We start from the raw sequence: 27,602 nt of genomic DNA, 5'->3' as shown, positions 1-27,602 counted from the left end.
GATAATTGCTATTCAGCTCTCAGGACAATGCTCAAATAAAAGCTAAATATGCAGGAAATAATGAAATAAACACAGCAAGTGTTTGGAGATCATGCTGGAGGCTTGGGAACACCTATCAGAAAAACAAACCTGAATAGCAGACCTTCCACTCAGATAGTTCCAGGGAAATCACGTCCCAGGAGGGTTCATCAATGCAAGGAGTTTGTTGCTTTAAGGTGGAAAGTGACCGGGAAAGAGAGGCCTAGGGCCTTTAATTTCCGCCCAAATGGGGGAGCAGCGGCGCAAGGGGCCGGGTGATCGCCCGGAAATGCCTTTTCCTGCTGATTGGCTAATATTTGGCGCCAGAACGGGGATAGGGCGGAGCCAGTTCTAGGAACAGCCAATGAGAGAAAGAGGGCGGGACCTGATGTGGTTCTGGCGCGAAAGCCCAGGGTGCGCGGCGGGGAAGAAGGGAGAGAAATAAAAAATTGAAGAGAGAAAGTAGACGGAAAATAAATAGAGGGAAAGATAAAATAACGAGATAGAGTGAGAGAAAGTGAAGAGGAGGAAGAAGAAGAATTCTCGAGAGGCCCCAGACTCGGGCCCGGCCCCGCCATGTCCGGGTTTGATGATCCCGGCGTGTTTTTCAGCGACAGCTTCGGGTCTGAAACCCCGGGAGACTCGGGCCAGATCCGCCGGACACAGCTCCAGAAGCGGCTGCGGGATTTCCTCCGGCAGTACCGGGAGGGCAGCGACCGCACCGGCTTCACTTTCAAATACAGGTCCGCGCGGAAAGGCGGGGGGGCGGGAGAGAGGGTCAAGGGGAGTGTGGAGGGCAAGGAGGAGGAGGAGGGGGAGAGGTCTCGGGGTGGGGGTGGTCTGAGGAGGGGGGGGCACGGGGTGGGGGGGTGGGGGTGGTCTGAGGAGGGGGGGGCACGGGGTGGGGGGGTGGGGGTGGTCTGAGGAGGGGGGGGCACGGGGTGGGGGTGGTCTGAGGAGGGGGGGGCACGGGGTGGGGGGGTGGGGGTGGTCTGAGGAGGGGGGGGCACGGGGTGGGGGTGGTCTGAGGAGGGGGGGGCACGGGGTGGGGGTGGTCTGAGGAGGGGGGGGCACGGGGTGGGGGTGGTCTGAGGAGGGGGGGGCACGGGGTGGGGGTGGTCTGAGGAGGGGGGGCACGGGGTGGGGGTGGTCTGAGGAGGGGGGGGCACGGGGTGGGGGGGTGGTCTGAGGAGGGGGGGGCACGGGGTGGGGGTGGTCTGAGGAGGGGGGGGCACGGGGTGGGGGGGTGGGGGTGGTCTGAGGAGGGGGGGGCACGGGGTGGGGGGGTGGGGGTGGTCTGAGGAGGGGGGGGCACGGGGTGGGGGTGGTCTGAGGAGGGGGGGGCACGGGGTGGGGGTGGTCTGAGGAGGGGGGGCACGGGGTGGGGGTGGTCTGAGGAGGGGGGGCACGGGGTGGGGGTGGTCTGAGGAGGGGGGGGCACGGGGTGGGGGTGGTCTGAGGAGGGGGGGGCACGGGGTGGGGGGGTGGGGGTGGTCTGAGGAGGGGGGGGCACGGGGGGTGGGGGTGGTCTGAGGAGGGGGGGGCACGGGGTGGGGGTGGTCTGAGGAGGGGGGGCACGGGGTGGGGGTGGTCTGAGGAGGGGGGGCACGGGGTGGGGGTGGTCTGAGGAGGGGGGGGCACGGGGTGGGGGGGTGGGGGTGGTCTGAGGAGGGGGGGGCACGGGGTGGGGGGGTGGGGGTGGTCTGAGGAGGGGGGGGCACGGGGTGGGGGGGTGGGGGTGGTCTGAGGAGGGGGGGGCACGGGGTGGGGGTGGTCTGAGGAGGGGGGGGCACGGGGTGGGGGGGTGGGGGTGGTCTGAGGAGGGGGGGGCACGGGGTGGGGGGGTGGGGGTGGTCTGAGGAGGGGGGGGCACGGGGTGGGGGGGTGGTCTGAGGAGGGGGGGGCACGGGGTGGGGGTGGTCTGAGGAGGGGGGGGCACGGGGTGGGGGGGTGGGGGTGGTCTGAGGAGGGGGGGGCACGGGGTGGGGGGGTGGGGGTGGTCTGAGGAGGGGGGGGCACGGGGTGGGGGTGGTCTGAGGAGGGGGGGGCACGGGGTGGGGGTGGTCTGAGGAGGGGGGGCACGGGGTGGGGGTGGTCTGAGGAGGGGGGGCACGGGGTGGGGGTGGTCTGAGGAGGGGGGGGCACGGGGTGGGGGTGGTCTGAGGAGGGGGGGGCACGGGGTGGGGGGGTGGGGGTGGTCTGAGGAGGGGGGGGCACGGGGTGGGGGGGTGGGGGTGGTCTGAGGAGGGGGGGGCACGGGGTGGGGGTGGTCTGAGGAGGGGGGGGCACGGGGTGGGGGGGTGGGGGTGGTCTGAGGAGGGGGGGGCACGGGGTGGGGGGGTGGGGGTGGTCTGAGGAGGGGGGGGCACGGGGTGGGGGGGTGGTCTGAGGAGGGGGGGGCACGGGGTGGGGGTGGTCTGAGGAGGGGGGGGCACGGGGTGGGGGGGTGGGGGTGGTCTGAGGAGGGGGGGGCACGGGGTGGGGGGGTGGGGGTGGTCTGAGGAGGGGGGGGCACGGGGTGGGGGGGTGGTCTGAGGAGGGGGGGGGCACGGGGTGGGGGGGTGGTCTGAGGAGGGGGGGGGCACGGGGTGGGGGGGTGGTCTGAGGAGGGGGGGGGCACGGGGTGGGGGGGTGGTCTGAGGAGGGGGGGGCACGGGGTGGGGGGGTGGTCTGAGGAGGGGGGGGCACGGGGTGGGGGTGGTCTGAGGAGGGGGGGGCACGGGGTGGGGGGGTGGGGGTGGTCTGAGGAGGGGGGGGCACGGGGTGGGGGGGTGGGGGTGGTCTGAGGAGGGGGGGGCACGGGGTGGGGGTGGTCTGAGGATGGGGGGGGCACGGGGTGGGGGGGTGGGGGTGGTCTGAGGAGGGGGGGGCACGGGGTGGGGGGGTGGGGGTGGTCTGAGGAGGGGGGGGCACGGGGTGGGGGGGTGGGGGTGGTCTGAGGATGGGGGGGGCACGGGGTGGGGGGGTGGGGGTGGTCTGAGGATGGGGGGGGCACGGGGTGGGGGGGTGGGGGTGGTCTGAGGATGGGGGGGGCACGGGGTGGGGGGGTGGGGGTGGTCTGAGGAGGGGGGGGCACGGGGTGGGTGGGTGAGGGGGGGTTCTTAGGAGGGGGGGGCACGGGGTGGGTGGGTGAGGGGGGGTTCTTAGGAGGGGGGGCACGGGGTGGGTGAGGGGGGGTTCTTAGGAGGGGGGGCACGGGGTGGGTGAGGGGGGGTTCTTAGGAGGGGGGGCACGGGGTGGGTGAGGGGGGGTTCTTAGGAGGGGGGGCACGGGGTGGGTGAGGGGGGGTTCTTAGGAGGGGGGGCACGGGGTGGGTGAGGGGGGGTTCTTAGGAGGGGGGGCACGGGGTGGGTGGGTGAGGGGGGGTTCTTAGGAGGGGGGGGCACGGGGGGGGGTGGGTGGGTGAGGGGGGGTTCTTAGGAGGGGGGGGCACGGGGGGGGGTGGGTGGGTGAGGGGGGGCACTTAGGAGGGGGGGTGAGGGGGGGCACTTAGGAGGGGGGGTTCTTAGGAGGGGGGGCACGGGGTGGGTGAGGGGGGGTTCTTAGGAGGGGGGGCACGGGGTGGGTGAGGGGGGGTTCTTAGGAGGGGGGGCACGGGGTGGGTGAGGGGGGGTTCTTAGGAGGGGGGGCACGGGGTGGGTGAGGGGGGGCTCTTAGGAGGGGGGGTTCTTAGGAGGGGGGGCACGGGGTGGGTGAGGGGGGGCACTTAGGAGGGGGGGTTCTTAGGAGGGGGGGCACGGGGTGGGTGGGTGAGGGGGGTTCTTAGGAGGGGGGGCACGGGGTGGGTGGGTGAGGGGGGTTCTTAGGAGGGGGGGCACGGGGTGGGTGAGGGGGGGCTCTTAGGAGGGGGGGCACGGGGTGGGTGAGGGGGGGCACTTAGGAGGGGGGGTTCTTAGGAGGGGGGGCACGGGGTGGGTGAGGGGGGGCACTTAGGAGGGGGGGTTCTTAGGAGGGGGGGCACGGGGTGGGTGAGGGGGGGCACTTAGGAGGGGGGGTGAGGGGGGGCACTTAGGAGGGGGGGTTCTTAGGAGGGGGGGCACGGGGTGGGTGAGGGGGGGCACTTAGGAGGGGGGGTGAGGGGGGGCACTTAGGAGGGGGGGTTCTTAGGAGGGGGGGCACGGGGTGGGTGAGGGGGGGCACTTAGGAGGGGGGGTGAGGGGGGGCACTTAGGAGGGGGGGTTCTTAGGAGGGGGGGCACGGGGTGGGTGAGGGGGGGTTCTTAGGAGGGGGGGCACGGGGTGGGTGAGGGGGGGTTCTTAGGAGGGGGGCACGGGGTGGGTGAGGGGGGGTTCTTAGGAGGGGGGGCACGGGGTGGGTGAGGGGGGGCTCTTAGGAGGGGGGGCACGGGGTGGGTGAGGGGGGGCACTTAGGAGGGGGGGTGAGGGGGGGCTCTTAGGAGGGGGGGCTCTTAGGAGGGGGGGCTCTTAGGAGGGGGGGTGAGGGGGGGCTCTTAGGAGGGGGGGTTCTTAGGAGGGGGGGCACGGGGTGGGTGAGGGGGGGTTCTTAGGAGGGGGGGCACGGGGTGGGTGAGGGGGGGCACTTAGGAGGGGGGGTGAGGGGGGGTTCTTAGGAGGGGGGGCACGGGGTGGGTGAGGGGGGGTTCTTAGGAGGGGGGGGCACGGGGTGGGTGAGGGGGGGTTCTTAGGAGGGGGGGCACTTAGGAGGGGGGGTGAGGGGGGGGTTCTTAGGAGGGGGGGTTCTTAGGAGGGGGGGCACGGGGTGGGTGAGGGGGGGTTCTTTTGAGGGGGGCACGGGTGGGTGGGTGAGGGGGGGTTCTTAGGAGGGGGGGCACGGGGGGGTGGGTGGGTGAGGGGGGGCACGGGGGGGTGGGTGAGGGGGGGTTCTTAGGAGGGGGGGTGGGTGGGTGAGGGGGGTTCTTAGGAGGGGGGGCACGGGGTGGGTGAGGGGGGGTTCTTAGGAGGGGGGGCACGGGGTGGGTGAGGGGGGGTTCTTAGGAGGGGGGGCACGGGGTGGGTGAGGGGGGGTTCTTAGGAGGGGGGGCACGGGGTGGGTGAGGGGGGGTTCTTAGGAGGGGGGGCATGGGGTGGGTGGGTGAGGGGGGGTTCTTAGGAGGGGGGGGCACGGGGGGGGGTGGGTGGGTGAGGGGGGGTTCTTAGGAGGGGGGGGCACGGGGGGGGGTGGGTGGGTGAGGGGGGGTTCTTAGGAGGGGGGGCACGGGGGGGTGGGTGGGTGAGGGGGGGTTCTTAGGAGGGGGGGCACGGGGTGGGTGAGGGGGGGTTCTTAGGAGGGGGGCACGGGTGGGGGAGGGGGGGCACGGGTGGGGGAGGGGGGGCACGGGGGGGGAGGGGGGGCACGGGGGGGTGGGTGGGTGAGGGGGGGTTCTTAGGAGGGGGGCACGGGGTGGGTGAGGGGGGGTTCTTAGGAGGGGGGGCACGGGGTGGGTGAGGGGGGGTTCTTAGGAGGGGGGGCACGGGGTGGGTGAGGGGGGGTTCTTAGGAGGGGGGGCACGGGGTGGGTGAGGGGGGGTTCTTAGGAGGGGGGGCACGGGGTGGGTGAGGGGGGGTTCTTAGGAGGGGGGGCACGGGGTGGGTGAGGGGGGGTTCTTAGGAGGGGGGGCACGGGGTGGGTGAGGGGGGGTTCTTAGGAGGGGGGGCACGGGGGGGTGGGTGGGTGAGGGGGGGTTCTTAGGAGGGGGGGCACGGGGGGGTGGGTGGGTGAGGGGGGGTTCTTAGGAGGGGGGGCACGGGGGGGTGGGTGGGTGAGGGGGGGTTCTTAGGAGGGGGGGCACGGGGGGGTGGGTGGGTGAGGGGGGGTTCTTAGGAGGGGGGGCACGGGGGGGTGGGTGGGTGAGGGGGGGTTCTTAGGAGGGGGGGCACGGGGGGGTGGGTGGGTGAGGGGGGGTTCTTAGGAGGGGGGGCACGGGGGGGTGGGTGGGTGAGGGGGGGTTCTTAGGAGGGGGGGCACGGGGTGGGTGGGTGAGGGGGGGTTCTTAGGAGGGGGGGCACGGGGTGGGTGGGTGAGGGGGGGTTCTTAGGAGGGGGGGCACGGGGTGGGTGAGGGGGGGTTCTTAGGAGGGGGGGCACGGGGTGGGTGAGGGGGGGTTCTTAGGAGGGGGGGCACGGGGTGGGTGAGGGGGGGTTCTTAGGAGGGGGGGCACGGGGTGGTTGAGGGGGGGTTCTTAGGAGGGGGGGCACGGGGTGGGTGAGGGGGGGTTCTTAGGAGGGGGGGCACGGGGGTGGGTCGGTGAGGGGGGTTCTTAGGAGGGGGGGCACGGGGTGGGTGAGGGGGGGTTCTGAGGAGGGGGGGCACGGGGTGGGTGAGGGGGGGTTCTGAGGAGGGGGGGCACGGGGTGATGAGGCCGGATGATTGGGAATTGGGAGGGCAGTGATATGAAACGCCGATGAAGAGGACACGTACAGGGCAGTTAACTTGCTCTTTGCTTTCCTGGCATTTAATTTCTTTGGATTTTGACTGATGCACAGGGATGAACTGAAACGTCACTACAATTTGGGTGAATACTGGATCGAGGTGTCTCTGGAGGATCTGAGCAGCTTCGATGAGGATTTGGCCGACTACCTTCTCAAGCAACCCTCTGAACACCTGCCTCTGGTAAGAGTCCAAGGCACTGCCCCTTTGCCCAAGACATCAGGAGGGAGCATCACCTACCCCACGTGAACCAGCTCCACGCAGGGCTGGCTGCTCATCAAGTGCTTGGAGGAGTCTCAGGCTGGAATGTGTCAGTGGAATGACTGAGCTGGTGAACGGTTGCCCCTGCATTTCCAGTTCCCCTGGACTGCATCCTTTCTGTGTGGTTAATAATGCCAGATGAACTACAGTTCTGATGGTCAAGCAGTCAGATGGGCTGCTCATGGTGAACAAGGAGTGATAATTGGTAGTGGGTCATTACTGATTTCCCCTAGTTCTCAAACTGAGTTTCCTTGTGGATCGCCTGTTGTACCTTTGTCCTGGTGCTGTTCCTGGGTAAAGGTGAGGATTAAGTGCCGGTATGCTTGGGTTGATTAGTTTGCACTGTTGCCACTGTCTCGGCAGAGAAGGATGCGTGGTATCAGCACTCCATACGTTCGCCTCACAGTGGAGGGAGACACTGGTGTACGTCTTTGGCAGTAGTTACTACCATTTGTCTCTCTCTTTGCTTCCTGTTCCTTGCAGTTGGAGGAGGCAGCGCGGGAAGTGGCGGATGAGGTGACACGCCCACGGCCAGCCGGTGAGGAGACGCTTCAGGAGATCCAGGTCATGCTGCGATCCAGTGCCAACTGTGCTAATATCCGCAGCCTGAAGGTAACAACCAGGGAAGTGGGTTCCGGTGAGATGTGCTCCTGCCAGTCAGGGCATTAGGCAGGAACAAAAACAGAGTTGCTGGAAAAGCCCAGCAGGTGTGGCAGCATCTGCGAAGTTTTTTCCTTGACCTGCTGGGCTTTTCCAACAACTTCGTTTTTGTTCCTGCTGTTGAGCATCTGCAGTTCTTTTGGTTTGGTTTTTATAGGGTATCAGGCAGGGATTTGCTGAGTCCCCACTCACTTCCTGCCACATTTCATTGTCACATCTCTTCCAAGAATGCCCATCTCGAAGAAGTTGTGCTCAGCTCTCCATCAAGATTTCCAGTCTAATCTTATTTCTTGTTCATTTTTACCAGCCTTTTCCTAGCTGCAACCGGTTCTGAAGAAGTGTCACTGGACCCGAAACATTAACTCTGCCTTCTCTACACGTGTCCCAGACCTGCTGAATTTTTCCAGCAATTTCAGTTTTTTGTTTCTGGTTTCCAGCATCCACAGTTCTTTAGTTTTTTACTTTGTGTTCTCACTTGTTTTGAGAGGTGAGTTCTGAAGCCTGAGTGTGTCAGTTTAGTGAGCGATGAGGAAGTCAAACTATATTGATGTTTTTTGCAAAGGTGATGGAGTCAAAAATAGGGGTAGTTTGGTAAGAAATGCGTAAGGGCATTGAGACCCACTTTTTTTAAAAAAAAACTGTAACAATTGCACAATTTTTGACACTGCCCTTGAGTAGGCATTGGAGGCAAGTCAGGGAAGATTCATGCACCTGATTCCCGGAACAAAGTGGCTCACCTCTGAGAGGTTGAGCCTATCCTGTGGGAGTTTAGAAGAATGAGAGGTGATCTTATTGTAATGTACAAGATCTGAAAGAGATCAAAGGATGTGAATGCTTTGGAAAGAGTGCGGAAGCGGTTAACAAAAAATGGTTCCACAGATCTTGAGGATAGATTGGAGAGGTTGGATCGCAGTTCTCCTTGCAGGGAAGTCACTGAAAGGAGATCTGAGAGTAAATGATGAGAGCTTTGAACAGTCGATTTGGGAAAATTTTTCCGAAGAAGGGTCTATGCCCGAAACTTCAGCCTTCCTGCTCCCCTGATGCTGCAGTGTTCATCCAGCTCCACGCCTTGTTATCTCTGTTTTTGCATTAGATCTGTTTTTCGTGTACATTTCCATTTCCTTTCTAATTTACTCGTCTGGTTTGAAGATATCATCTTTAAGTCCAACATTACACCCACCTTCATTCTTCTAAACTCCAGTGCATATAATCCTAACCAATCCTGTGTCTCATATCAGTCCTGCCATTCTAGGAATCAGTCCAGTAAATGATTCCTGTGCTCCCTCCATTGCCAGAACGTCCTCCCTCAAATAGGGGGACTAAAAGTGCACACAGTACTCTGGGTGTGGTATCACTGAGGTATTGTACCATTGCAGCAAGACATCCCTGCTCCTGTACGCAAATCCTCTCGCTATGAAGGCCAACATGCCATTTGCTTTCTTCACTGTGACTGGTTTTCAAGGACACCCAAGTTTTATTGTACTTTCCCAATCTGTCACCATTTAGATAATCTGCCTTCCCGTTTTTGCCACCAAAGTGGAGAACCCACCCTTTATCTACACTATAATTCGTCTGCCATGCATTTGCCGGCTCACTGAACTTGTCCAAGTGACATTGAAGCATCTCTGCAGCCTCCTCACCTTGCACCCTGTCACCTGTCTTTGTATCTGCTCTGTGGTGATATCGTTCATAATCCAGGCTGATGCTCTGGGGCATCACAAACATGAGAATTAGGAGTAGGGCTGCTCTAAACAGTCTGCCACTTTTCTAAAACTGTGAACCCTGGTTCTGGACTGTCACCACTTTGGGAACGTTCTGTGTAATGGCTAAAGCTGAATTTTTATTTTTAAATAGCAGCTGGTTACCATCCAGGCAGATACTGTCTTAAGTTTTGTAAAAGGTTTAATTTTCTGATAAGGTATGAGGTTTTCCTGGCACTGTTTAACGTTTTCTTTCCCCTGTCAGTCTGACCAGATGTCTCGGTTGGTGAAGATCCCGGGCATCGTGATTGCTGCCAGCTCTGTGCGTGCCAAGGCCACCAGAATTGCCATCGAGTGTCGCGGCTGCCGCAACGTCATGAGCAACATCGCGGTCCGCCCCGGCCTGGAAGGCTACACCCTGCCACGCAAGTGCAACACGTGAGTGAGAGGCGCTTGAGTCATGGGCTGCTGGGGCTGAAGATGCGCCCCCCCCCCCCCCGCCCCCAACCTGAGGCACACCGGTACCTGGTAAAGCCAATGTTGGGAAGTGTGATGTCTGTCATTAAAAACTATCTGCTCCTGAGCTGTGCAGCTTGTTTGGTCAGCATCCTTGCTTGCTGCAATATCTGGAACAGGCCACCTTGTGCACAGCTCTATTGTTGCTGCGAAGATTCATGGGGCTCTCCCTGGGTATTTTTCCCACCCTGGTTTTGGGTTAAAACCATTTCTTTTTAGGATAATTTTTCATGTTATGTCGAGTTGAGTGGGGGTGGGGGGGATGATATGTTGGCTGGTCTGTCTTTGAGCTCAAGGCCTTGGATTGCTGTTGTCACCTGCGTTGGATGCAATCTGTGTTGCAGGGAGCAGGCCGGGCGACCCAAGTGCCCAGTGGACCCATATTTCATCATCCCCGACAAGTGTAAATGTGTGGATTTCCAAACTCTGAAGCTGCAGGAAGCTCCCGATGCTGTGCCTCATGGAGAGATGCCCCGACACATGCAACTTTACTGTGACAGGTACAGGAGAGAGGGAGTTTGGGGTGCATCGGGGGTTGGGGCTGAGGGTCAGGTGTGGTGGGGCGAGGTTGGTTTGTCAGGGCCCCAGGCAATTTATTCTGAATGTACGTCCCCGGGCAGTAGCTGAGGTTGAATAGGGCGGCACAGTGGCTCAGTGGTTAGTACTGCTGCCTCATAGCATTAATCCATGGGGTTTCTCTTTGCAGGAATGATGTGCTGTGGATAAGGGAGAGCCTGCAGATGTAATGTACTTGGATTTCTAGAAGACGTTGGGCAAGGTGTCAATTAGAAAGCTATTGTGCAAAGTAAGGGCTCACTGTTTAGGAGGTGTCGTGGGATTGATGGAAAATTGGTTGGCAGAAAACAGTATATGTAAATTGAATTTTGTCTAATTGGCTGCTTGCCAAGTGGAATTCCTCAGGGATCTGAGCTGATGCCTAAAATTTTTTTTACAACTCAGATCAGTGACCTGGCAGCGCAAAGGCCCAACTTTGCAGACAACGCCAAGAAAAGCAGACAAATACATTGTGAAGATTACGTGAGCTTGCAGGCTGATTTAGATAGGTTGGAGAAGCAAAACAATCTGGCAGAAAGTGTGTGTGTGTGTTTTTAAGGAAAAAATATGAAGTTATTCATTTTGTTGGAAGAATACAAAAAGCTATTGCATAAACAGAATCAATATGTTTTGTAGGGTCACTAGAAGATACTAGAAGAGTACACCGAGTTATTAAGGAGTCTAATGGAATGCAGTCCTTTCTTACGAGAGGAATTGAATGCGGAAGTAATGATTTTGTGCTTGAGTTTATACAGGGCATTGGTGAGAGCAGATTTTGAATACTGGGCATGGTTTTGGTCATATTTAAGGACCCATATAAATGTGTTCAAGGTGATTCAGAGGAGGCTTATGGCTGAGTCCAGAAGAAGGGGCGTTATTTTGAAAATTGTGGAGTTGGGGTGAGGCATCCCTTTTAGGACTGAACTTGGGTGGTGGAGGGGCGGGGAGATGGAATTGGTCTTCTGGTGACTCACCTTCTGTCTCCATTGGCATTCTTTCTTCCTCTCCCTTCTCTTTTTCCCCCCCCCCCCTTCACTTCAGGTACCTGTGTGACAAAGTCGTCCCTGGCAACCGTGTCACCATCATGGGGATCTACTCGATCAAGAAAGCAGGTGCGGGCCGTAACAAAGGCCGCGACCGGGTCGGAGTGGGTATCCGGGGATCCTACATCCGAGTGGTTGGGATCCAGGTGGACACTGAGGGTACAGGTACGTACCACCTCCTGCCCGGTGCCGTTTACTGCGTGCTCACACAGGCGTGCACAAATGCAGACACACACCCGCACACCGTGTTAACTCTCTCAGTGAAATCATTGACCGGGCTACCTTAATACTCTGGTGTTCAGATTACAGAGAACGATGGGTACCCAGTGAATTGTCCCACTCACTTGACTGCGTAACACAGTGCTGTGCCTTGATGAGAGCTCCCCCTCAACTCGGAGTTCGCTGAAGTTCCGTTCTCGGGTCTGAACCAGGGCTTCAGTGGTGATTAGGAGTGCGACACTGTCTGAGTTCAATCTCACACCCACCAGTTCAGAGAAGGATCAGGGGATTAGGGCTTGGGGCATTATTCCCAAGTGTCCTAGTCAATATCTATCTCTCGGTTAACATCCCAGTGAGCCATCACCTGGACATTGTCACATTGCTGTTTTTTGCAGCTTGCTGTGTACATATTGACTCCCACGTTTCCTCTGCGGGCAGTGATTGTTTCAAAAGTACTGGGCGCAAAACGGCCGAGGGATATCCTGAGGCTGCAGAAGGCTTTGTCTTTTATTTTTGCATGAATTACAATTTGATTTATTTATCCACTTTGGGATCTGTCTTAAAAATGCTCATCATGTTCTGTTTTTATAGATTATGTGTCCCTTAATCTGATTTGCCCTCTGAGTGTGCTTGGTGTTCATGAAGGCTGTTCCAGCTGACCTCTGCCCTTTAGGAGGGTTCTCGGGCCTTGAGCTCTGGTTTGAGATCTTCCTGCTTTCCGTGGGACACTCCCGTGTAGCACAATCTAATCAGAGGATTTTCCTTAATTTAGTTGGTGAATAAAGTCTGGGAATGTGAGCCCACAGTGAGTTTGCCCAGTCTCTGACTGGGAGTTGTCTCTCTGGCACAAGGGTCCTTGTCTCACAATGGTATCATTGCCCTCAGGTCGTGGTCTGTCTGGCACCACAGCCCCACAGGATGAGGAGGAGTTCCGCCAGCTAGCTGCCATGCCCAACATCTATGAGACCATTGCCAAAAGCATTGCTCCCTCCATCTACGGCAGCTCTGATATTAAGAAGGCCATTGCGTGCCTGCTTTTTGGGGGCTCCAGGAAGCGGTGAGTGTTTCTGCGCTGTGGAAGGGGGTGTTCTCACAGAAGGGAGTTTAATCCATCTGTTTGTGATCTTATCTCCTGGTTTGACCCTGTATCAGTGTAAACATCTCTGTCTGTCCGTTAGCAGTGAGTCTTCAGCTGCCTGGGCCCTAAACCATACCCTGTAAAATCTCTTGACCCCTGTCTTTCCTAAAAGTAACCTCAAAATCTGCTTCCAACTAAAGAATTGTTGATCTGTGCTGACATCTCAGTATCTGTTCAGTAATTAAACAGCACTAGTGTGTGCTGTAACGTTGCTGTGTGTCTGTGCGCTTCCTCCTAGCTTAGTTCCTCATAGAGTGGGAGTTGCCTCAAAACAGGGTTCACAGTCTCAGAAATCAGAGACAACCATCTTGAACTGAGAGGCGGAATGTGTTCACTTGGACTGTGTCACCCTCTACCTCCAGGCTGTGGAGATTCAGATGTGTCTGTGTCTCTCGCTCTCGCTCACACACACGTGCCACACACAACACACACGTTCAATTGAAGCATTCGAGAGGGGCATTGGATGTGTATTTGAATGGAAATAGCGTGCAAGGGTACGAAAAGAAAGCAGGAATTTGGTGGGTGATGTTATTTTGAAGAGCTGGAGCAGACATGATGGGCCACATGGCCTCATGCACCATAACAAACCAGATATTCAAAATTGAGATTAGTAGCTTTCTAGACACTTCATTGCATCTGGATATGGAAGTGGGGGGTGGCTTCCAGCTAAATGATCTAGAATGATGGAACAGGCTGGAGGGGCTGACTGGCCAACTCCTGTTCCCGTGTTCCTGTATGTCATCCTCAATCCTAGGCTTCTCCTTTCTTGGGAAAAGACCCCTGATGGTCTTCAATTTCCTGAGCTCCAGTTATAATTTTACATTGCATTGGCACTTACTCTAGCGTTTGCTTTTTACAGGAGGGTTGTGGAGGGGACCGAGCTACACTGTACCAGAGATTTATCAGTTGTTCTAACTGGCATTTCCTTCTCCTCCCCATCTAGTCTGCCGGATGGTCTGACACGGCGAGGTGACATTAACCTGCTGATGCTTGGAGACCCAGGGACAGCTAAGTCTCAGCTGCTGAAGTTTGTGGAGAGGTGCTCACCCATTGGGGTAAGAGTGGGTGCCTGCCGAAGTTGTGGAGTGGCCTCAATAATGAGATAATTCACCTGCAGTGGTTTGCTGAAGAGCAGCTCCAACAGTGCCTTTTCTCGCTGCCCAGTACACTGTTTTTGTTTCAAATAACCATCCAGACCACAGTTTGAAAGAATCCATCTGCTCCGTTTCCCCCCTCTAGTTTTTTTTTCTTCCTATTGCACAATTTTTCCTGCTTTTACCAACTGCTTTAGATTGGCACCGTCTAGTTCTTAAGTTCTTCCTGAGAGGAAGCACGTTCTTCCTGATTGCTTTATCATGACTCCTCGTGATTTTAAATTTTTGTATCAGATCCCTTCCCTGTCTTCACTGCTGCAGGAGCAAACAGTCCCAGCTTGTCCAAAACATCTTCAGAAGTTCCTCATCTCCAGAATCTGGACAAATACCATTGGTTGTTTAGCTCAGACTGCACTGAGGCCTAGTGTTACAGGCCTTGGCTCCTGGTACCAGCCCCAGTGGTGGAGTTGGACCTGGAATGTCAAGACTGAGTTGAATGAGTTTACTAATTTATGTGCAAGCTCTAGATAAAATAAACATGATAACTGTTGGTCAGGAAAACCCAGAATCCTTAAGGGCTGGCAGTGGTCTGGTCCAGCCTACCAGTGTGACTCCAGTCCTACCAATCCCACGTGCCCCTGAGGCCAGCAGTAAATGTAGCTGTTCCCTGTGTCCCTGAGAGTGGTGAGAGGCTGGTTTTGTTGGGTTTGCTGGCCGCATTGGGAACAGGAGGGAGACTGCTTGCTGTAGCAACTCTGTTGATGGGTGTGAACTATTCTTGTGTTGTGTAGGTATACACGTCTGGGAAGGGGAGCAGTGCAGCTGGACTCACTGCGTCGGTGATGCGGGATCCATCCTCTCGAAACTTCATCATGGAGGGTGGTGCCATGGTTCTGGCTGATGGTGGTGTTGTCTGCATTGACGAGTTTGACAAGGTACGAGGGAACACGTTCCCAAGCTCTTGGGATCTAGTTAATGTTGACAGGACCAGCTTGTGCCCTCTGTAATTCAGAGCAAGATTCCTTTAATAGGACAGCAAGTCCGTTCCATTGAATGTCATTTGGTCAAAATTTGAATGTTAATTACCTCAGCACATCAGTAATTTGAGGGGGAATTTCTCAGTTCTGTGCTGCATTGACCCTGCAAGTCCGATAGTTTGTAATGTCTTATGACCAGAAGGGCATGTTTATTAATGTTTTAGTGCAGTACAAAACTGCTCAATGGTCACTTGGTCCAACTACTCCAGCCCTTTGTGCCAGGACGTTGGGTGTTTTGCCCCAGTTGAGGAAATTAGAAACAGGGGTTGTGTTCTCTGAAAGAAAGGTTCATTCTTGGGTGGAAGTGAGGTACGCATTTTTTACTTAAAGACTCGTGAACCTTTGAAATTGACACCGGCAAGCGAGTGGAGGCAGCAGTGTGGTTACACCAAGGCTCCAGTGATCCTGAGGCCCTGGATGATGTTCTTGAAATTTGGATTTGATTAACATCTGGAATTAGAAAACTATCCTAATAGTGACCATAAGTGTTATTATTGCCACAGTCGGACCTACACAAGACTCCAGACTGATAGCGACGTGGGTGACTGTGATTTCTACCCCCTGAAATGGCTGACCAAGCAAGCCCCTTGCTTCAAAGATGGTGGGTAACAATTGCTGCCCCAGCCAGTGACATGTATGTCCCAGACAAGAATAAAAGAAATAGCAGATGTGAGGGGTAGAATGGCTTGGTGCCCTGAGCTTTGCTGACTACAATCCGCTCTGTCTCAGATGCGTGAGGACGATCGAGTGGCAATCCACGAAGCCATGGAGCAGCAGACCATCTCCATTGCCAAGGTGAGGGACCAGCCCCCAGTTTGGGCCGTGCTTGGGAACGTGACCCAAGGTCTAAGTGGGGAGAAAGTACCATGGTGCGCTGTGTCAGATGAGAGTCTTTGCATGGGGTTGGGAGATGGTGTTTCCCAGGGAGTAGGGAGGAATTGAGAGATCAGCTGGATTACTGCATCCTGGTGATCCTGACTGGGTGAATGACCTCCTCTGGTGCTGGGACCATCTTGTGAAAGATGGAGGGAGGTCAGAGTTGAGAGGCTGAGTTGATGGATTTAAGGTGGGCTGAGAGCTGGGGCTACTACTGGGAGAGGGTCTCATTGTGGATTTGAATGAGCTTTTTTGGTGTGATGGCCTAGTTTTGGACTAGATTGCTTGAGGTGTCAGGCCTGGGAGATTGGGTGGGTGTTGGTGCTGAGGTTAAAGTTGGCCGGGTGGGGACACAGGAGGAGAGGGTTGCCAGGTGAGGTTTCCCAGGGCTGTGTTGCAGGAATATCTGAGACTTGGAGGATTGACAGGAATACTGATTGATCCGCAGGCTGGGATCACGACCACCTTGAACTCCCGCTGCTCGGTCCTGGCTGCAGCAAACTCTGTTTTTGGGCGCTGGGACGATACGAAAGGAGAGGAAAACATAGACTTCATGCCAACCATCCTGTCTCGATTCGACATGATCTTCATCGTGAAGGATGAGCACAATGAGGAGAGAGACATGGTGAGGAATGGGAGGAACGTGGGGTATGTTAGGGTCAGTGGTGATGTGAATCACTGAGGGTTCTGTTTAAGAATGTGGGGAGAAGCTGTGGGGTGAATCGATGAGATTTTAGTTTTGGAATGGATGGGATGCTGGCTGTCATCTCTAGATTCTAGAGGCCCCACCCCCCCCCTCATTTAGGTGGCTTAGAATGTGAAATTGAAGCTAGACTCAGTAACAGTGAACATGATGAGTATCAACAATTACTGTAGTGGGCCGAATGGGCTTTTGAATGCTCTGTACAGAAGGAATCTACTGTTCTTGCCTGGAGTAACCTACACGAGACTCCGCAACCGCAACAATATGGTTAATTCTTAATTTTCCTCAGAAATAACCTTGAGAGCCACTGGGGTCAAGGGCAGTTAGGGATGGTAAATAACCATATTCTGGGAATAGTTAGGATAAATTTCCGTGGTACCTAGATGAATTATGCACCAGCTGGTTACTTCGTCATCAGCTCCTTTTGGTTTATCAAGAGACTCATTCTTTGTACTTTTTCCTTCTGCGACAGACTCTGGCCAAACACGTCATGAATGTGCATTTGAGTGCCCTGACCCAGACCCAGGCTGTTGAGGGAGAGATCGAACTCAGCAAGCTGAAACGATATATCTCGTACTGCCGCACGTATGTGAGAGAGGCGCGACGGGGCTGCTTGTGGGGGTCACCGGGTTTACAAAGGAGGGGGCTGGAATTCCAATTGATGCCTCGGACAGTGGCTGGGAGTTGGGCAAGACCTGGGGCTTGAGCGCCACCCTGGGCAGTATATTTTGGCCTGGAGTTGTGCGTGTGCCAGTGTGACGGGGAGATGAACTGTGTTGCATTGTGCGGTCAATTTGTTGTCTTGTCTTTGTTTTTGGGTGGGTGGGGGAGGAGGTGGGTGGATGGTAGTGGTTGTGTGCTGGGAGAAGGGTTGATGAGGCTGCGTGGCCCCCAGTCCAAGCTGTTGGCTCTGCTGGGTGGGTGGTTGGGACTGGGTTTGGTGGGAACACCGAAATGAAGTGCTGGAGAAACTCGTCAAGTCTGGCATCAGCTGTGGAGAGAAAAGAGTTAACGTTTCCAAGCCCAATGACCTTCTGTCAGAACAGAAGTTGTTCTGTTTATATTTGTATGTTTCAGATCTCCAGTATCTACCGTTTTATTTTGGGGTGGGGTGGTACAGGGCTGCTGGTAGGTTTTAGTTTTGGGGTGTAGAGTTTCTGTGTTTTTATAACCTTGCCACCTCGGTGGGGGGTGGTTTATCTCCTGCAGGAAGTGTGGGCCCAGGCTGTCGGCAGAGGCTGCGGAGAAGCTGAAAAACCGGTACATCCTGATGCGGAGTGGGGCCCGGGAACACGAGCGAGAGAGTGATCGGAGCAGCAGTATCCCGATCACAGTCAGGTCAGTGTCCATGTCTGTCGCTCCCTGGGTTGCGGTCCACACCGCTTCCTGCCAGTCCCCCCACACCCCGCCCTTGCCCTGCTCCCCCATTTTTGCTGACCCACCTTGGTCTTGGTTGCTCCTCCCCTCTGCAGGCAGCTGGAAGCCATCGTCCGGATTTCCGAGTCACTGGCAAAGATGAAGCTGCAGCCGTTTGCCACAGACCGTGACGTAGAGGAAGCCCTGAGGCTTTTCCAGGTCTCCACCCTGGACGCAGCGCTGTCAGGAAGTCTGGCCGGTGAGTGAGGGGGGATTGCGTGTGCTGGCCTTGTCGTGTTGCATTGTGCCAGAACTTGGCGAGGTTTTGGGAGGAGGTTTCCAGTGCCACTCCTTGCTAAGTGGGAAGGGGAGGGCAGGATTGGCTGGCTGTAGCCAGGGGAGCAATAAAGCCTTTTTTAGGCGGAGGGAGGAAGATGGGTTTGGAAGGGCTGCCCTGTCATCTCAGGGGCTGGGTCCACTGCACTAGTCTTCTGCCAATACAGGCGTTATAATGGACAGAGGGAGTCTGCACTGTGGGGCCTTCTGAACCTGTGTTTCTGCCTTTCTGCACCCCTCCCCCAGGAGCTGAGGGCTTCACCACAGCAGAGGATCAGGAGATGTTGGCTCGTGTTGAGAAGCAGCTGAAGCGTCGCTTTGCCATTGGCTCGCAGGTTTCTGAACACAGCATCGTCCAGGACTTCCTCAAACAGGTGAATGAATACTTCCAGCAATGGGCCAAATGGCCTCTTTCCTTGTCCCCAACGCCACTGTTGCTGGTCCTGGTGTTGAGCGAGCAGAAAGGGGCAGCTGATTTGTGGCTGGAGCTCAGCCCCAGGCAGGTCTTCGTAGAATGAAATGCCAAAAGCTGAAGCACTAAAAATGTAGAGGTCCCATCACCTTTGGCAGTCATGTAGTAAAACAGCAGGGCTAATGGTAGTGTTGTGGTTTAAATCCCACTCTGTCTGTCTGCTGGGGATACTTGAACTCAATCCGCAAACCTGGAATATGAAGCTGACACAAAAACACAAACCTCTGGAGAAACTCAGGAGATTCTGCTAGCGTCTGTGGAGAGAAAGCAGGTCTAATGTTTTGGGTCCAGTGATCTTTCTTCAGAACCAGACCCAAAACTCTGCTTTCTCTCCACAAATGCTGCAGGACCCACAGAGTTTCTCCAGCTATTTCTGTCTTTGTTTCAGCTTCATATTCCAGGTTTATTAGTTTATGAAGTTGAAACAAAAACTGCAGGAGAAACTCTGTGGGTCTGGCCATGTCTGTGGAGAGAAAGCAGAGTCAAGAGTTTCGGGACTGGTTCCGAAGAAAGATCACTGGACCTGAAACGTTGACTGTGCTTCCTCTCCGCAGATGTGAGCAGAGTCTACTGAGACGCTGCTGGGCCTGCTGTGTTCATCCAGCTCCACACTTTGTTATCTTGGATTCTCCAGCATCTGCAGTTCCCACTATCTGTGAGCGGAATCCCCTGAGTTTCTCCAGCTGTTTCTGTATTTGTGCCAGATTTCCAGAATCCACAGTTCTTTGAAACGAGCTTTATATTCCAAAAAAAAAGTCATGGTGACCATGACAGGTAAGATTATCATAGAGCTCCGTCTGGTTCACTCATGCCCTTGGGGAAGTGAGCCTGCCACCCCTCACCTGGTCTAGCCTACAGGTGACTCCCAACTCCAAAGCAAATTTCAAATGTTTTTTGACTGTGGGGGTGAGAACTTGTTTCTCCTCTTGCAGTGTTGTTGGCCTCTCTCTTTTTTTTTTCCCCACTGGAGGCAGGGTTACCTTGAATATTGTTAAGGTGGCTTACAGAAAGCTCACACACTGATTCCTGGCACAAGCGGGGTTGTCTCACTGCGAAAGTTTACACAGGGCTGGGCCTATAACCGCTGGCGTTTAGAAGAATGAGGTGTAATCTTCTTGAACTCCATAAGGTCCTGTGGGAACTTGACTGGGTGGGTACTGAGGTGATGCTTTCGCTCAAGAGAGTTTTAATAAATGAGGTGTCCTTCAAAACTGGAAATGGAGAGAATTGATTTGTTAGACGGTCAAGAGTCTTTATAATTCTCTTCTCAGAAAGGTGAAGGCTGGGCCATTAAATATTTTTAAGGAAAAGATCAAGGGGATCCTGCCATCATGATCAACCGTAATCTTATTGAATGGTGGAGCAGAGTTGATGGGCTGAATGGCCTGATCCTGATTAATTACATTTCTATGACTTTCTACCTGCCCCCTGAAATGGGCTAGCAAACTACTCAGTTCAGGGGGAATTAAGTGATTTGCAACAAATGCTGACCCAGTCAGTGATGCTGCACACCTCATTTTTAAGAATGATGGGAGACAAAAATCAGTTGGTCTCCATCCGAACCAGGCCAAAGGGAAATAAAACCTTGAGCAATGTTGGAAAGCTCTGCGGGCCAAAGTTTCCAGTTTCTCCCACTCCCCATCTCAATTCAAATCACCCTGGAGCCTTTCACGAGCAATTACTCAGTGAAAGCCAGAGAATTGTGCCCATTTTTGATCAGAATGGTTCCAGAAATGAGGTTCTGAATTCCCAAAAAAACTGTCTCTCTGACTGGGATACTTCAGAAGGCAGTTAAGAATGAGCCACGTTGCTGTCGCATATAGACCAGGCTGGTTAAAAATAGCAGATTTTCTTCCCTAAACCACGTGGAATGAACTGGATGGGTTTTGGCTTCAGGATTCAGCTGGAGAAGCTGGGCTTGCTCTCCATTTGAGCATGGGATTGAGATGGAGAAGATGTACAAGATTCTGATGTAGTTATGGGTGTCCTTTTTCGATGGGGTAGACTCCAGCTGCTTGGATTCTTTCTTAGAGGAACTGAGAAAGTTGAGATTGAACTGAGGCATTCAGTTAATAAAGGGTGAAGCTTGTAGAGGAATTTGCATTTAGTGAATGCCTGACTAGTGAATGAGTTAAACTTCACTCACTCTTGAGAAAGACTACACAAAATTTTTATTGGATTCTTGGCTGTCGGAGCAGAGATCCTTGCAGCAGTTCGGTAACGTGGGAGAAATATTTCAATGAGGATGGTGAGAATGGGACAGTGGTGTTAATTTGTGATTGAGAGGGACCTTTGGGGAAAAGGTGGGCTGTGATGGGATTGGGGTGGTATGAGCAAGATGGGCTGATTGGCCACCTGTATTGTGTCATGAGTACCCCTCCCCTCATGTGCTCTGTTCTCCATCGTTTTCCCCCTAACAGAAATATCCAGAACATGCCATCTACAAGGTGCTGCAGCTGATGATGCGTCGAGGTGAGATTCAGCATCGAATGCAGCGCAAGGTCCTTTACCGCATCAAGTAATGGTGACTGTAGGGGGAGGCCGGGGCCTCTGTGCAGCTGCCTGGTGCTGTCTGTGCGATCCAGTCCTTTCTGCCCATGTGCCTGCTGTCCCTGCCCTACGTCCTAGGCCAGGTTAGTTATTGGTAACAGGAGGCTGCAGGTGAAGACAGGCTGGACAAATGGCCTTAGTACAGCCATTGCTTTTATCCTTTTACTAGTCACTGGATCTTAAAGAACTAAGGAATTTGTGACATGGAGTCTGATGACTCTTCTAATTCCTCAATAAAGTTGTTTGCCGAATAGTTTCTGTTTCTGACTTGTGTGTATGTACTCATTGTGACTCTTATTCATACTGGTCTTCAAAAACATATCCTTTGTTGGCAGTGGCCTTGAATGTCCTGCTGGGGAGACTTGCTAGTGTTATTCGGGAGGCTTGGAACTTGTCTGGTGGGAGGTTGGGATCCTCCACAGTAGTGAGGAAAGAGATAAGTTCAGGCTGGTTCAGAAGTTATAAGGGAGCGACTTAATTAGATAAGGCAGGCAAGAGCATTGCAGAGAATGAGGGCAGATTGATGAATTAAACTGAATTTATTTTAATGCAAGAGGTCTGATCGGTAAGGCAGATAAACTGAGGGCTTTGACGGGAACACAAGACTGGGATGTCATTGCTATTGCAGAAATATGGCTTGGGGAGAGACAGGACTGGCAGCTCAATGTTCCGAGGTTTAGATGCTACAGGAAGGGAGATAAGAGAGAAGGGGGGAGTGTGTTTTTGATTTAGGGAAAACATCATGATAGTACTTAGGATATTTCTGGGGTATTATCCATGGAGGCTAAATGCGTGGAACTGAGAAATAAGTGGGCAGTTACTTTAATGGGCTTGCACTATAGCAACTCCCCCCCCACCCCCACCCCAGTCAATCAAATATGTAGGGAGATCTGGGATATCTGTAAGAATAAAAGGGTTGTGATGGTAGGTAGGGGATTTTAAACACTATATAACAGGCTCAGTTTTTAAAGTTAAGGCTCAGATGGGGATGAATTGTGTCTTAAGAAAATTTATCGATGTGAAGATGCACCCACTAGAAAAGGAGCAAAATTCAACCACCTCTTGGGAAATAAGGCAGGTGCAAATGGAGGGAGACACTTGAGGACCTGTGACCATAAATAGCGTTGGAGAAGAATAGGCCTGGTCTGAAAATGTCAAGTTCTAAATTGGAACAAGGCCAATTTTGATATTATTAGGAACTTTCAAAGGCTGATTGGGCGAGGCTGTGTGTAAGTAAAGGGATGACAGGTAAGTGGGAGGCTTTCAAAAGTGACAATAATGAGACTTCAGGGCAAGCATGCTTCTGTTAGTGTGAAGGGGAAGGCTGGCATGAGTAGGAACCCCAGGTGATTAGAGATGTGGAGGCTCTGGTCAAGAAAAGGGAGGCATATGTCAGGTGTAGACAGCTGGGATCAAGTGTTTTCCTTTATGTACGGGAGTAGTAGGAAGGGAGATCGGGGGAGCAAAAAAGGGACATGAGAGGACTTTGGTAGTTAAGGAGATTCCAAAGATTCTCAGACAGCACCTTCTGAACCCACAACAGCTTCCATCTAGAAAGGCAAAGGCAGCAGATTTATGGGAACACTTCAAGATCCCCACCACCAAGCTACTCACCATCCTGACGTGAAAATATATCGCTGTTCCTTCACCATCACTGGGTTAAAATCCTGGAATGCCCTCCCTAATAGCATAGTGGGTCAAACCCACAGCTGGTGGATTGCAGCAATTCAAGAAGCTAGTTCACTGCCACCTTTTCAGGGGCAACTAGGGATGGGCAATAAATGCTGGCCAGCCAGCGATGCCCACATCCCACAGATGAGTAGAAAAAAAAGAGCTTCTGCAAGTATATTAAGGGAAAACTAGTAACTAGGGAGAAAAAAGGACCCCTGAAAGGTCAATGAGGCTGCCTATGTGTGGAACCGCAGGTGATGGATGGGATACTAAAATGTTTTGTGTTGGTTTTACTTTGGAGAAAGACATGGAAGCTAATGAAACAAATAGTATTGGTCTTTAAAAGAGCTGGCATTACAGAAGAGGAGGTGGTGCTGGAAGTCTTTGAAAACACAAAGGTGGATAAATCTCTGAGACCTGATCAGGTATATCGCACAACATCACGGAAATCTAGGGAAGAAATTGTCGGACCCCGAGCAGAGATTTGTATCATTGACAGTCACAGGTAAAGTGCCAGTAGGTAGGAGGGTGGGGAATGTTGTGGAATTATTTAAGGAAGGCCCCAAAGAAAAGCCAGGGGATTGCAGACTGGTGAGCCTGATGTCAGTGGTAGGTAAATTGCTGGAGGGGATTCTGACAGGATCCACGTGCATTTGGAAAGGCAAAGGCTGACTAGGGGATAGCTTTGTGCATGAGAAGTTCTGTCTCAAACTTTGGAATGTCCTGAAGAACCGACCAAAAGATGGATGAAGGCTGAACAGAAGATCTTGTCTACGTAGACTTTAGTAAGGCCTTCGACAAGGATCCTCATGGTTGGCTGGTTAATAAGATTAGAACACATGGGAGAGCTAGCAAATTGCATACAGAATTGGCTTAGTGTTAGGAGAGGGTAGTTGGTAGAGGGTTGGTGGGCTGTAGAGCAATGATAATTTTAACAGCAACCCCTTCAATAAACTAAGGAGCTACAAACAGACATGTTTGACAGAAGTGTGAAACACTGTCTCCTCTGGGCCACGCACGTGGTATGGTGCCCTGTAACTTTGCTGAGTCACTGGTTTCATGGGACCACCACATGCAGCACTCTGCCCCTCTGTAGAGGGCCACCCACTGGTGATCTCTGCCACCAGAGGGCAATATGTCATGTTGTGGCATTTCCAGGCAGCAGTGGAGAGAGTGCAGCATTGACCCATTGAGATTGCACCTCTCTCCTGTCCAAAATCGTGCTGGGAGGACGGCTCAGATTGAGGGGCACCATGCCACAGCACAGCCAAGTTCTGGGCACTCAGGGATCTGTTTGACTGGAAGCCTGCCACTCAAGCACATGTGAGGTGTTGGGACCAAGCACCTTGTCCGGTGGGCTCTGCATGACAATGAACAGGTCCAGGCTGTGGGCTGAAGAGGAGCTCATTGTTCCTGACTGCCTGCCCCTCTTTTTGCAGTTATGTCCGTGCTGAGGTGTTCTGGAGAAACGGTACACAGTCCTCACCAGCACGGTTGAGGCCTTTCAACATTGCTGGGTGCTGGGGAGGGGCTGAGTGCATTATCAACCCTGATATTGATGTTCTGATTAGTTAATTGTTTCTGTAGAGTATGTTTCCATATTGCCTTTTGAGTTTGCCCTTATTTTTGGTTTGGTGCCCCAGGACGAGGGCTGTATCGTTACCTCTTTATTCTGATTTTGGACTCCTTGGAAGAGCCAAAGGGGCTTTTATATTAGCCCCCTGCTGTCCTCGTCTCAAATGCGTTTGATAGGGTTTGGTATGACGGGAGTTTTATCTTTGGTTGAAATTAGCTGGGGAACCTCGTCTGGATTTTAAACTGTGTGTTGTCTCTGACCCAGGACTGTTCAATGGGGACGGAGCAGGGAGGATTTATTTGTTCTCTTTGACTTGCTTGAATTTATTTGAGTTTCACTTGGTGCCATCCCTGTCCTCAAGAGTGTTGGGGGCATTTTGGCTTTTTCTGTTTCCACCTTTTGTTTAACATAATAGAGGGGTTCACACTGGAGACCTGTGACCAGCAGTGTGCCACAAGGATCAGTGCTGGATCCAGTATTATCATTTATGTAAACTATTTGAATGACAATACATGAGGCATGGTTAGTAAGTTTGCGGGTGACACTAAAGCTGGTGGTATGCTGGACAGTGAAGAAAGTTATCTATGAGTACGAAGGGATCGTGATCAACTGTGCCAATGGATCAAAGAATGGCAGATGGAATTTAATTTAGATAAATGTGAGGGGTTGCATTTTAGTAAGACAAGCCAGGGCAGAACTTACACAGTTACTGGCAGGGCCCTGGGGTGGGTTGTTGAACAGAAACACCAAGGGATGCAAGTACATAGTTGCTTTAAAGTGGTGTGACAGGTAGACAGGGCAGTGAGGAAAGTGTTTGGCAAGTTTACCTTCATTGATTTGACCAATGAGTAGAGGAGTTGGGACCTCATGTTCTGGCTGCACTGCATGACATTGGCCAGGTCACTTTGGGGGTATTGCATACAGATTCGGTTGCCCTGTTATTGGAAGGATGTTATTGAATGTGAAAGGGCGCAGAAACAATTTACAAGGATGTTACTGGGACTGGAGGTTTTGAGCTTTAAGGAGAGGCTGGATAGGTTGGGACTTTATTCCTTGGAATGTAGGAGGCTGAGAGGTGACCTTATAGAGGTTTATAAAATCATGAGGGACATGAATAAGGTGAAAAGCCAAGGTCTTTTCCCCAGGGTAGGGGTGTCCAAAACTAGATGGCATAGAAGGTGAGAGGGGAAAGATTTAAAAGGGACCTGAGGAGCACCTTTATCACACAGAGGGTGGTGCATTTATGGAATGAGCTTCCAGAGTGAGTCCAATTCCAACATTTAAAAGGCATTTGGAGAGGTTTGTGGATAAGAAAGGTTCAGAGGGGTAGGGGCTAAATGTTGGCAAATGGGACTCATTAAGTTTCAGAAACCTGGTCAGCGTGAATGAGTTGGATCGAAAGGTCTGTTTCTGTGCTGTATGACTCAGACTGGACTCTTTGACACATGAGAAATTCAACTGTTGAAGCCATCGGAACTGAGCTTGCTTCTGTCCTCCTGCCAAGAGTCACATATGACAGCAGGAAAGAATTTTTCTAACTGAGGGGAGTCCTCCACCTGGTAGAGACTGTCCTAATGTGATTCACTGTTCACTCCTGTTCCAGTGTTCTGTCAGGGGGTGTCGTTCCTAAGGGTCTTCCTTATTGTTATTTGGAACATGTGCCTGCTTTCTCACTGCTGACCCTGTTTTCTTTCTGATGTTCGTATCGTTCCATTCTAGAATCTCCTCTTTTGGAAGTAAACAACATGAGCTGACACCCCCTTCTGGGGAGCTCTCACCCTTAGCTCTGCCCTTCACCCCGGTGCTCTGTGTGCAGTGAGTAAGTGAGTTTCTCCCAAAGGGGCCAGGACAATGCTGGAGCACTTCCAGAAGATTGACCGGCTGACGGTGGCAGTGGACGAAGTGTTTTACACGTGGACTGTCCGCGGCTGCGAGAGGCTCAAAGCCGTGCCCTCGATCAAGCTGCTACTGAAGTGTTTCCAATGTTTGTTTGCCTTCTTGGGGAGGGGCCTGGGCTTCAGGGTGCTGGCCGCTTACTGGGCCCGCCTGACTGACTGTGTCAATGAGCGGGTGGCAGAATTCGAGGCTGTAGCCCAGCTTGATCTGAAGATGCCGCTGGGAGTCTGGGACGTGTGCAGGTAACAAGGACTTTGGGGGCTGCGGTAAGCTTGTAATGTGTGTTGTTGCTCGCTCCCTTGATGGAGTCCCACTTTGGACCAAAAACTAAAAGCTTGGCCATTAACTCTTCCCTGGTGCCTCCTTTGTGACAACACCTCTACCCATCTATGCTCTACCCAACTGCCAACCAATCAGCACTGGCATCTCATGTGGTATCAGTGCATAACTTAAAAATGTCACTTTGAGCACTGCACACGGTTCTGGATTCTGTGTTCCAAAATTGATACAGAAACACTGGAGGGATGTAAAGGCACCCTTCCAGGACTAAGTGGTTGTATCTCTCAGATGCTGAGGTGCTTTCCAATGAAACAATCACCAACTGCTTGGTGACCTAAAGTTAAAGTTACGGCACAATTTGTTGGTGGTGTGTATGCGTGTGATTAAATCCACATAATCACAAATAAATCTAATCAGTGATTCAACAGACACTTACTTACCCAAACAGTGAATCAGTATGTGATACACATGACAAGGTGAAGTACTTGGGGTCAATTGTAACTAGGTTCATACATGAAGGATGGGAGGTATTTTCATAAGTGCAGTGGGGGAGATTGTATGAGGCTTTAGCACCAATATGTGTCACTTGAGCCAAAAGGCCTGTTTCTGTGCAGCTGTCAAATATCTTGACGATAACTAGCACAAAGCTGATTGGTCATACTCTCCGTCACCTTAAATAACAGACCCTCAGAAACAAGAGCAGAATTTGGCCATCTGGCCCCTTGAGCCTGCTTCCCCATTTGAATAAGGTTGTGGTTTTCCTGCTTGGCCTCATGGGAGCATCACCAAAACTATGTGACATCCTGAATTACCATTCCTCCATTGCAGCTCGATCAGTATTGCTGGGACCTCCTACTTAACAGCACACATAGACTGGAGCAGCTCACTGCCATCTTCTCGAGGGTACCCCGGTATGGGCAATGAATGCTGGTCTTACCCACAATTCCTGTATTCTCAGAGTGGGTTTATTCTGTGAGGATTGAGGAGAAAAGATGAGTTAACGATTTTCACGAAGGGCCAAACGACCACCTCTTGTTCCTAGTCTCTGAGTTTCTGGGATTCCTGGAGACGTTTTTAGCTTTGTTCATGAAGTCAGGTCAGAGTCTGCTGCATTCTCCTGGAAGTATCTTTTCATTTCGTTTTGCTGCCCTGCTGACTGAGCAGGTTTCTGGACAGGAGGGTGGAGGGAGGTATTTGAAACTGGGTTGGCTTTGGGGGGGTAAGGGCTATGGGGTACTGCCTTGTCTCTCTTGCCCCTC

At 53.6% G+C, this 27,602-nt stretch overlaps 1 protein-coding gene across 2 annotated transcripts in view; it reads left to right on the top strand.

Annotated features, from left to right (window-relative positions):
- The first annotated feature begins 389 nt into the window (after positions 1 to 389).
- mcm5 (minichromosome maintenance complex component 5) overlaps positions 390 to 27,602 on the top strand; it is a 28,965-nt gene continuing 1,752 nt past the window's right edge. The window contains exons 1-16 of one of the 2 annotated variants that reach the window (XM_048521637.2): positions 392 to 761; positions 6,462 to 6,588; positions 7,150 to 7,278; positions 9,292 to 9,464; positions 9,887 to 10,042; positions 11,139 to 11,305; positions 12,245 to 12,416; positions 13,441 to 13,552; positions 14,383 to 14,526; positions 15,358 to 15,423; positions 15,953 to 16,129; positions 16,680 to 16,792; positions 17,417 to 17,545; positions 17,680 to 17,822; positions 18,146 to 18,273; positions 20,792 to 21,174. In XM_048521637.2, the coding sequence (XP_048377594.1) occupies positions 595 to 761; positions 6,462 to 6,588; positions 7,150 to 7,278; positions 9,292 to 9,464; positions 9,887 to 10,042; positions 11,139 to 11,305; positions 12,245 to 12,416; positions 13,441 to 13,552; positions 14,383 to 14,526; positions 15,358 to 15,423; positions 15,953 to 16,129; positions 16,680 to 16,792; positions 17,417 to 17,545; positions 17,680 to 17,822; positions 18,146 to 18,273; positions 20,792 to 20,893 (2,205 nt within the window). In that variant the 5' untranslated portion in view covers positions 392 to 594 and the 3' untranslated portion in view covers positions 20,894 to 21,174. Of the gene's footprint in view, positions 762 to 6,461; positions 6,589 to 7,149; positions 7,279 to 9,291; positions 9,465 to 9,886; positions 10,043 to 11,138; positions 11,306 to 12,244; positions 12,417 to 13,440; positions 13,553 to 14,382; positions 14,527 to 15,357; positions 15,424 to 15,952; positions 16,130 to 16,679; positions 16,793 to 17,416; positions 17,546 to 17,679; positions 17,823 to 18,145; positions 18,274 to 20,791; positions 21,175 to 27,602 lie in introns of those variants that run through there. The other variant, XM_048521636.2, reaches the window with a different exon arrangement.

Source organism: Stegostoma tigrinum, chromosome 38 (assembly GCF_030684315.1).
Source record: "Stegostoma tigrinum isolate sSteTig4 chromosome 38, sSteTig4.hap1, whole genome shotgun sequence".
Classification (NCBI taxonomy): Eukaryota; Metazoa; Chordata; class Chondrichthyes; order Orectolobiformes; family Stegostomatidae; genus Stegostoma; species Stegostoma tigrinum.
The sequence above is the reverse complement of the archived record's forward strand: the minus strand, read 5'-3'. Positions and strand labels throughout refer to the sequence as shown.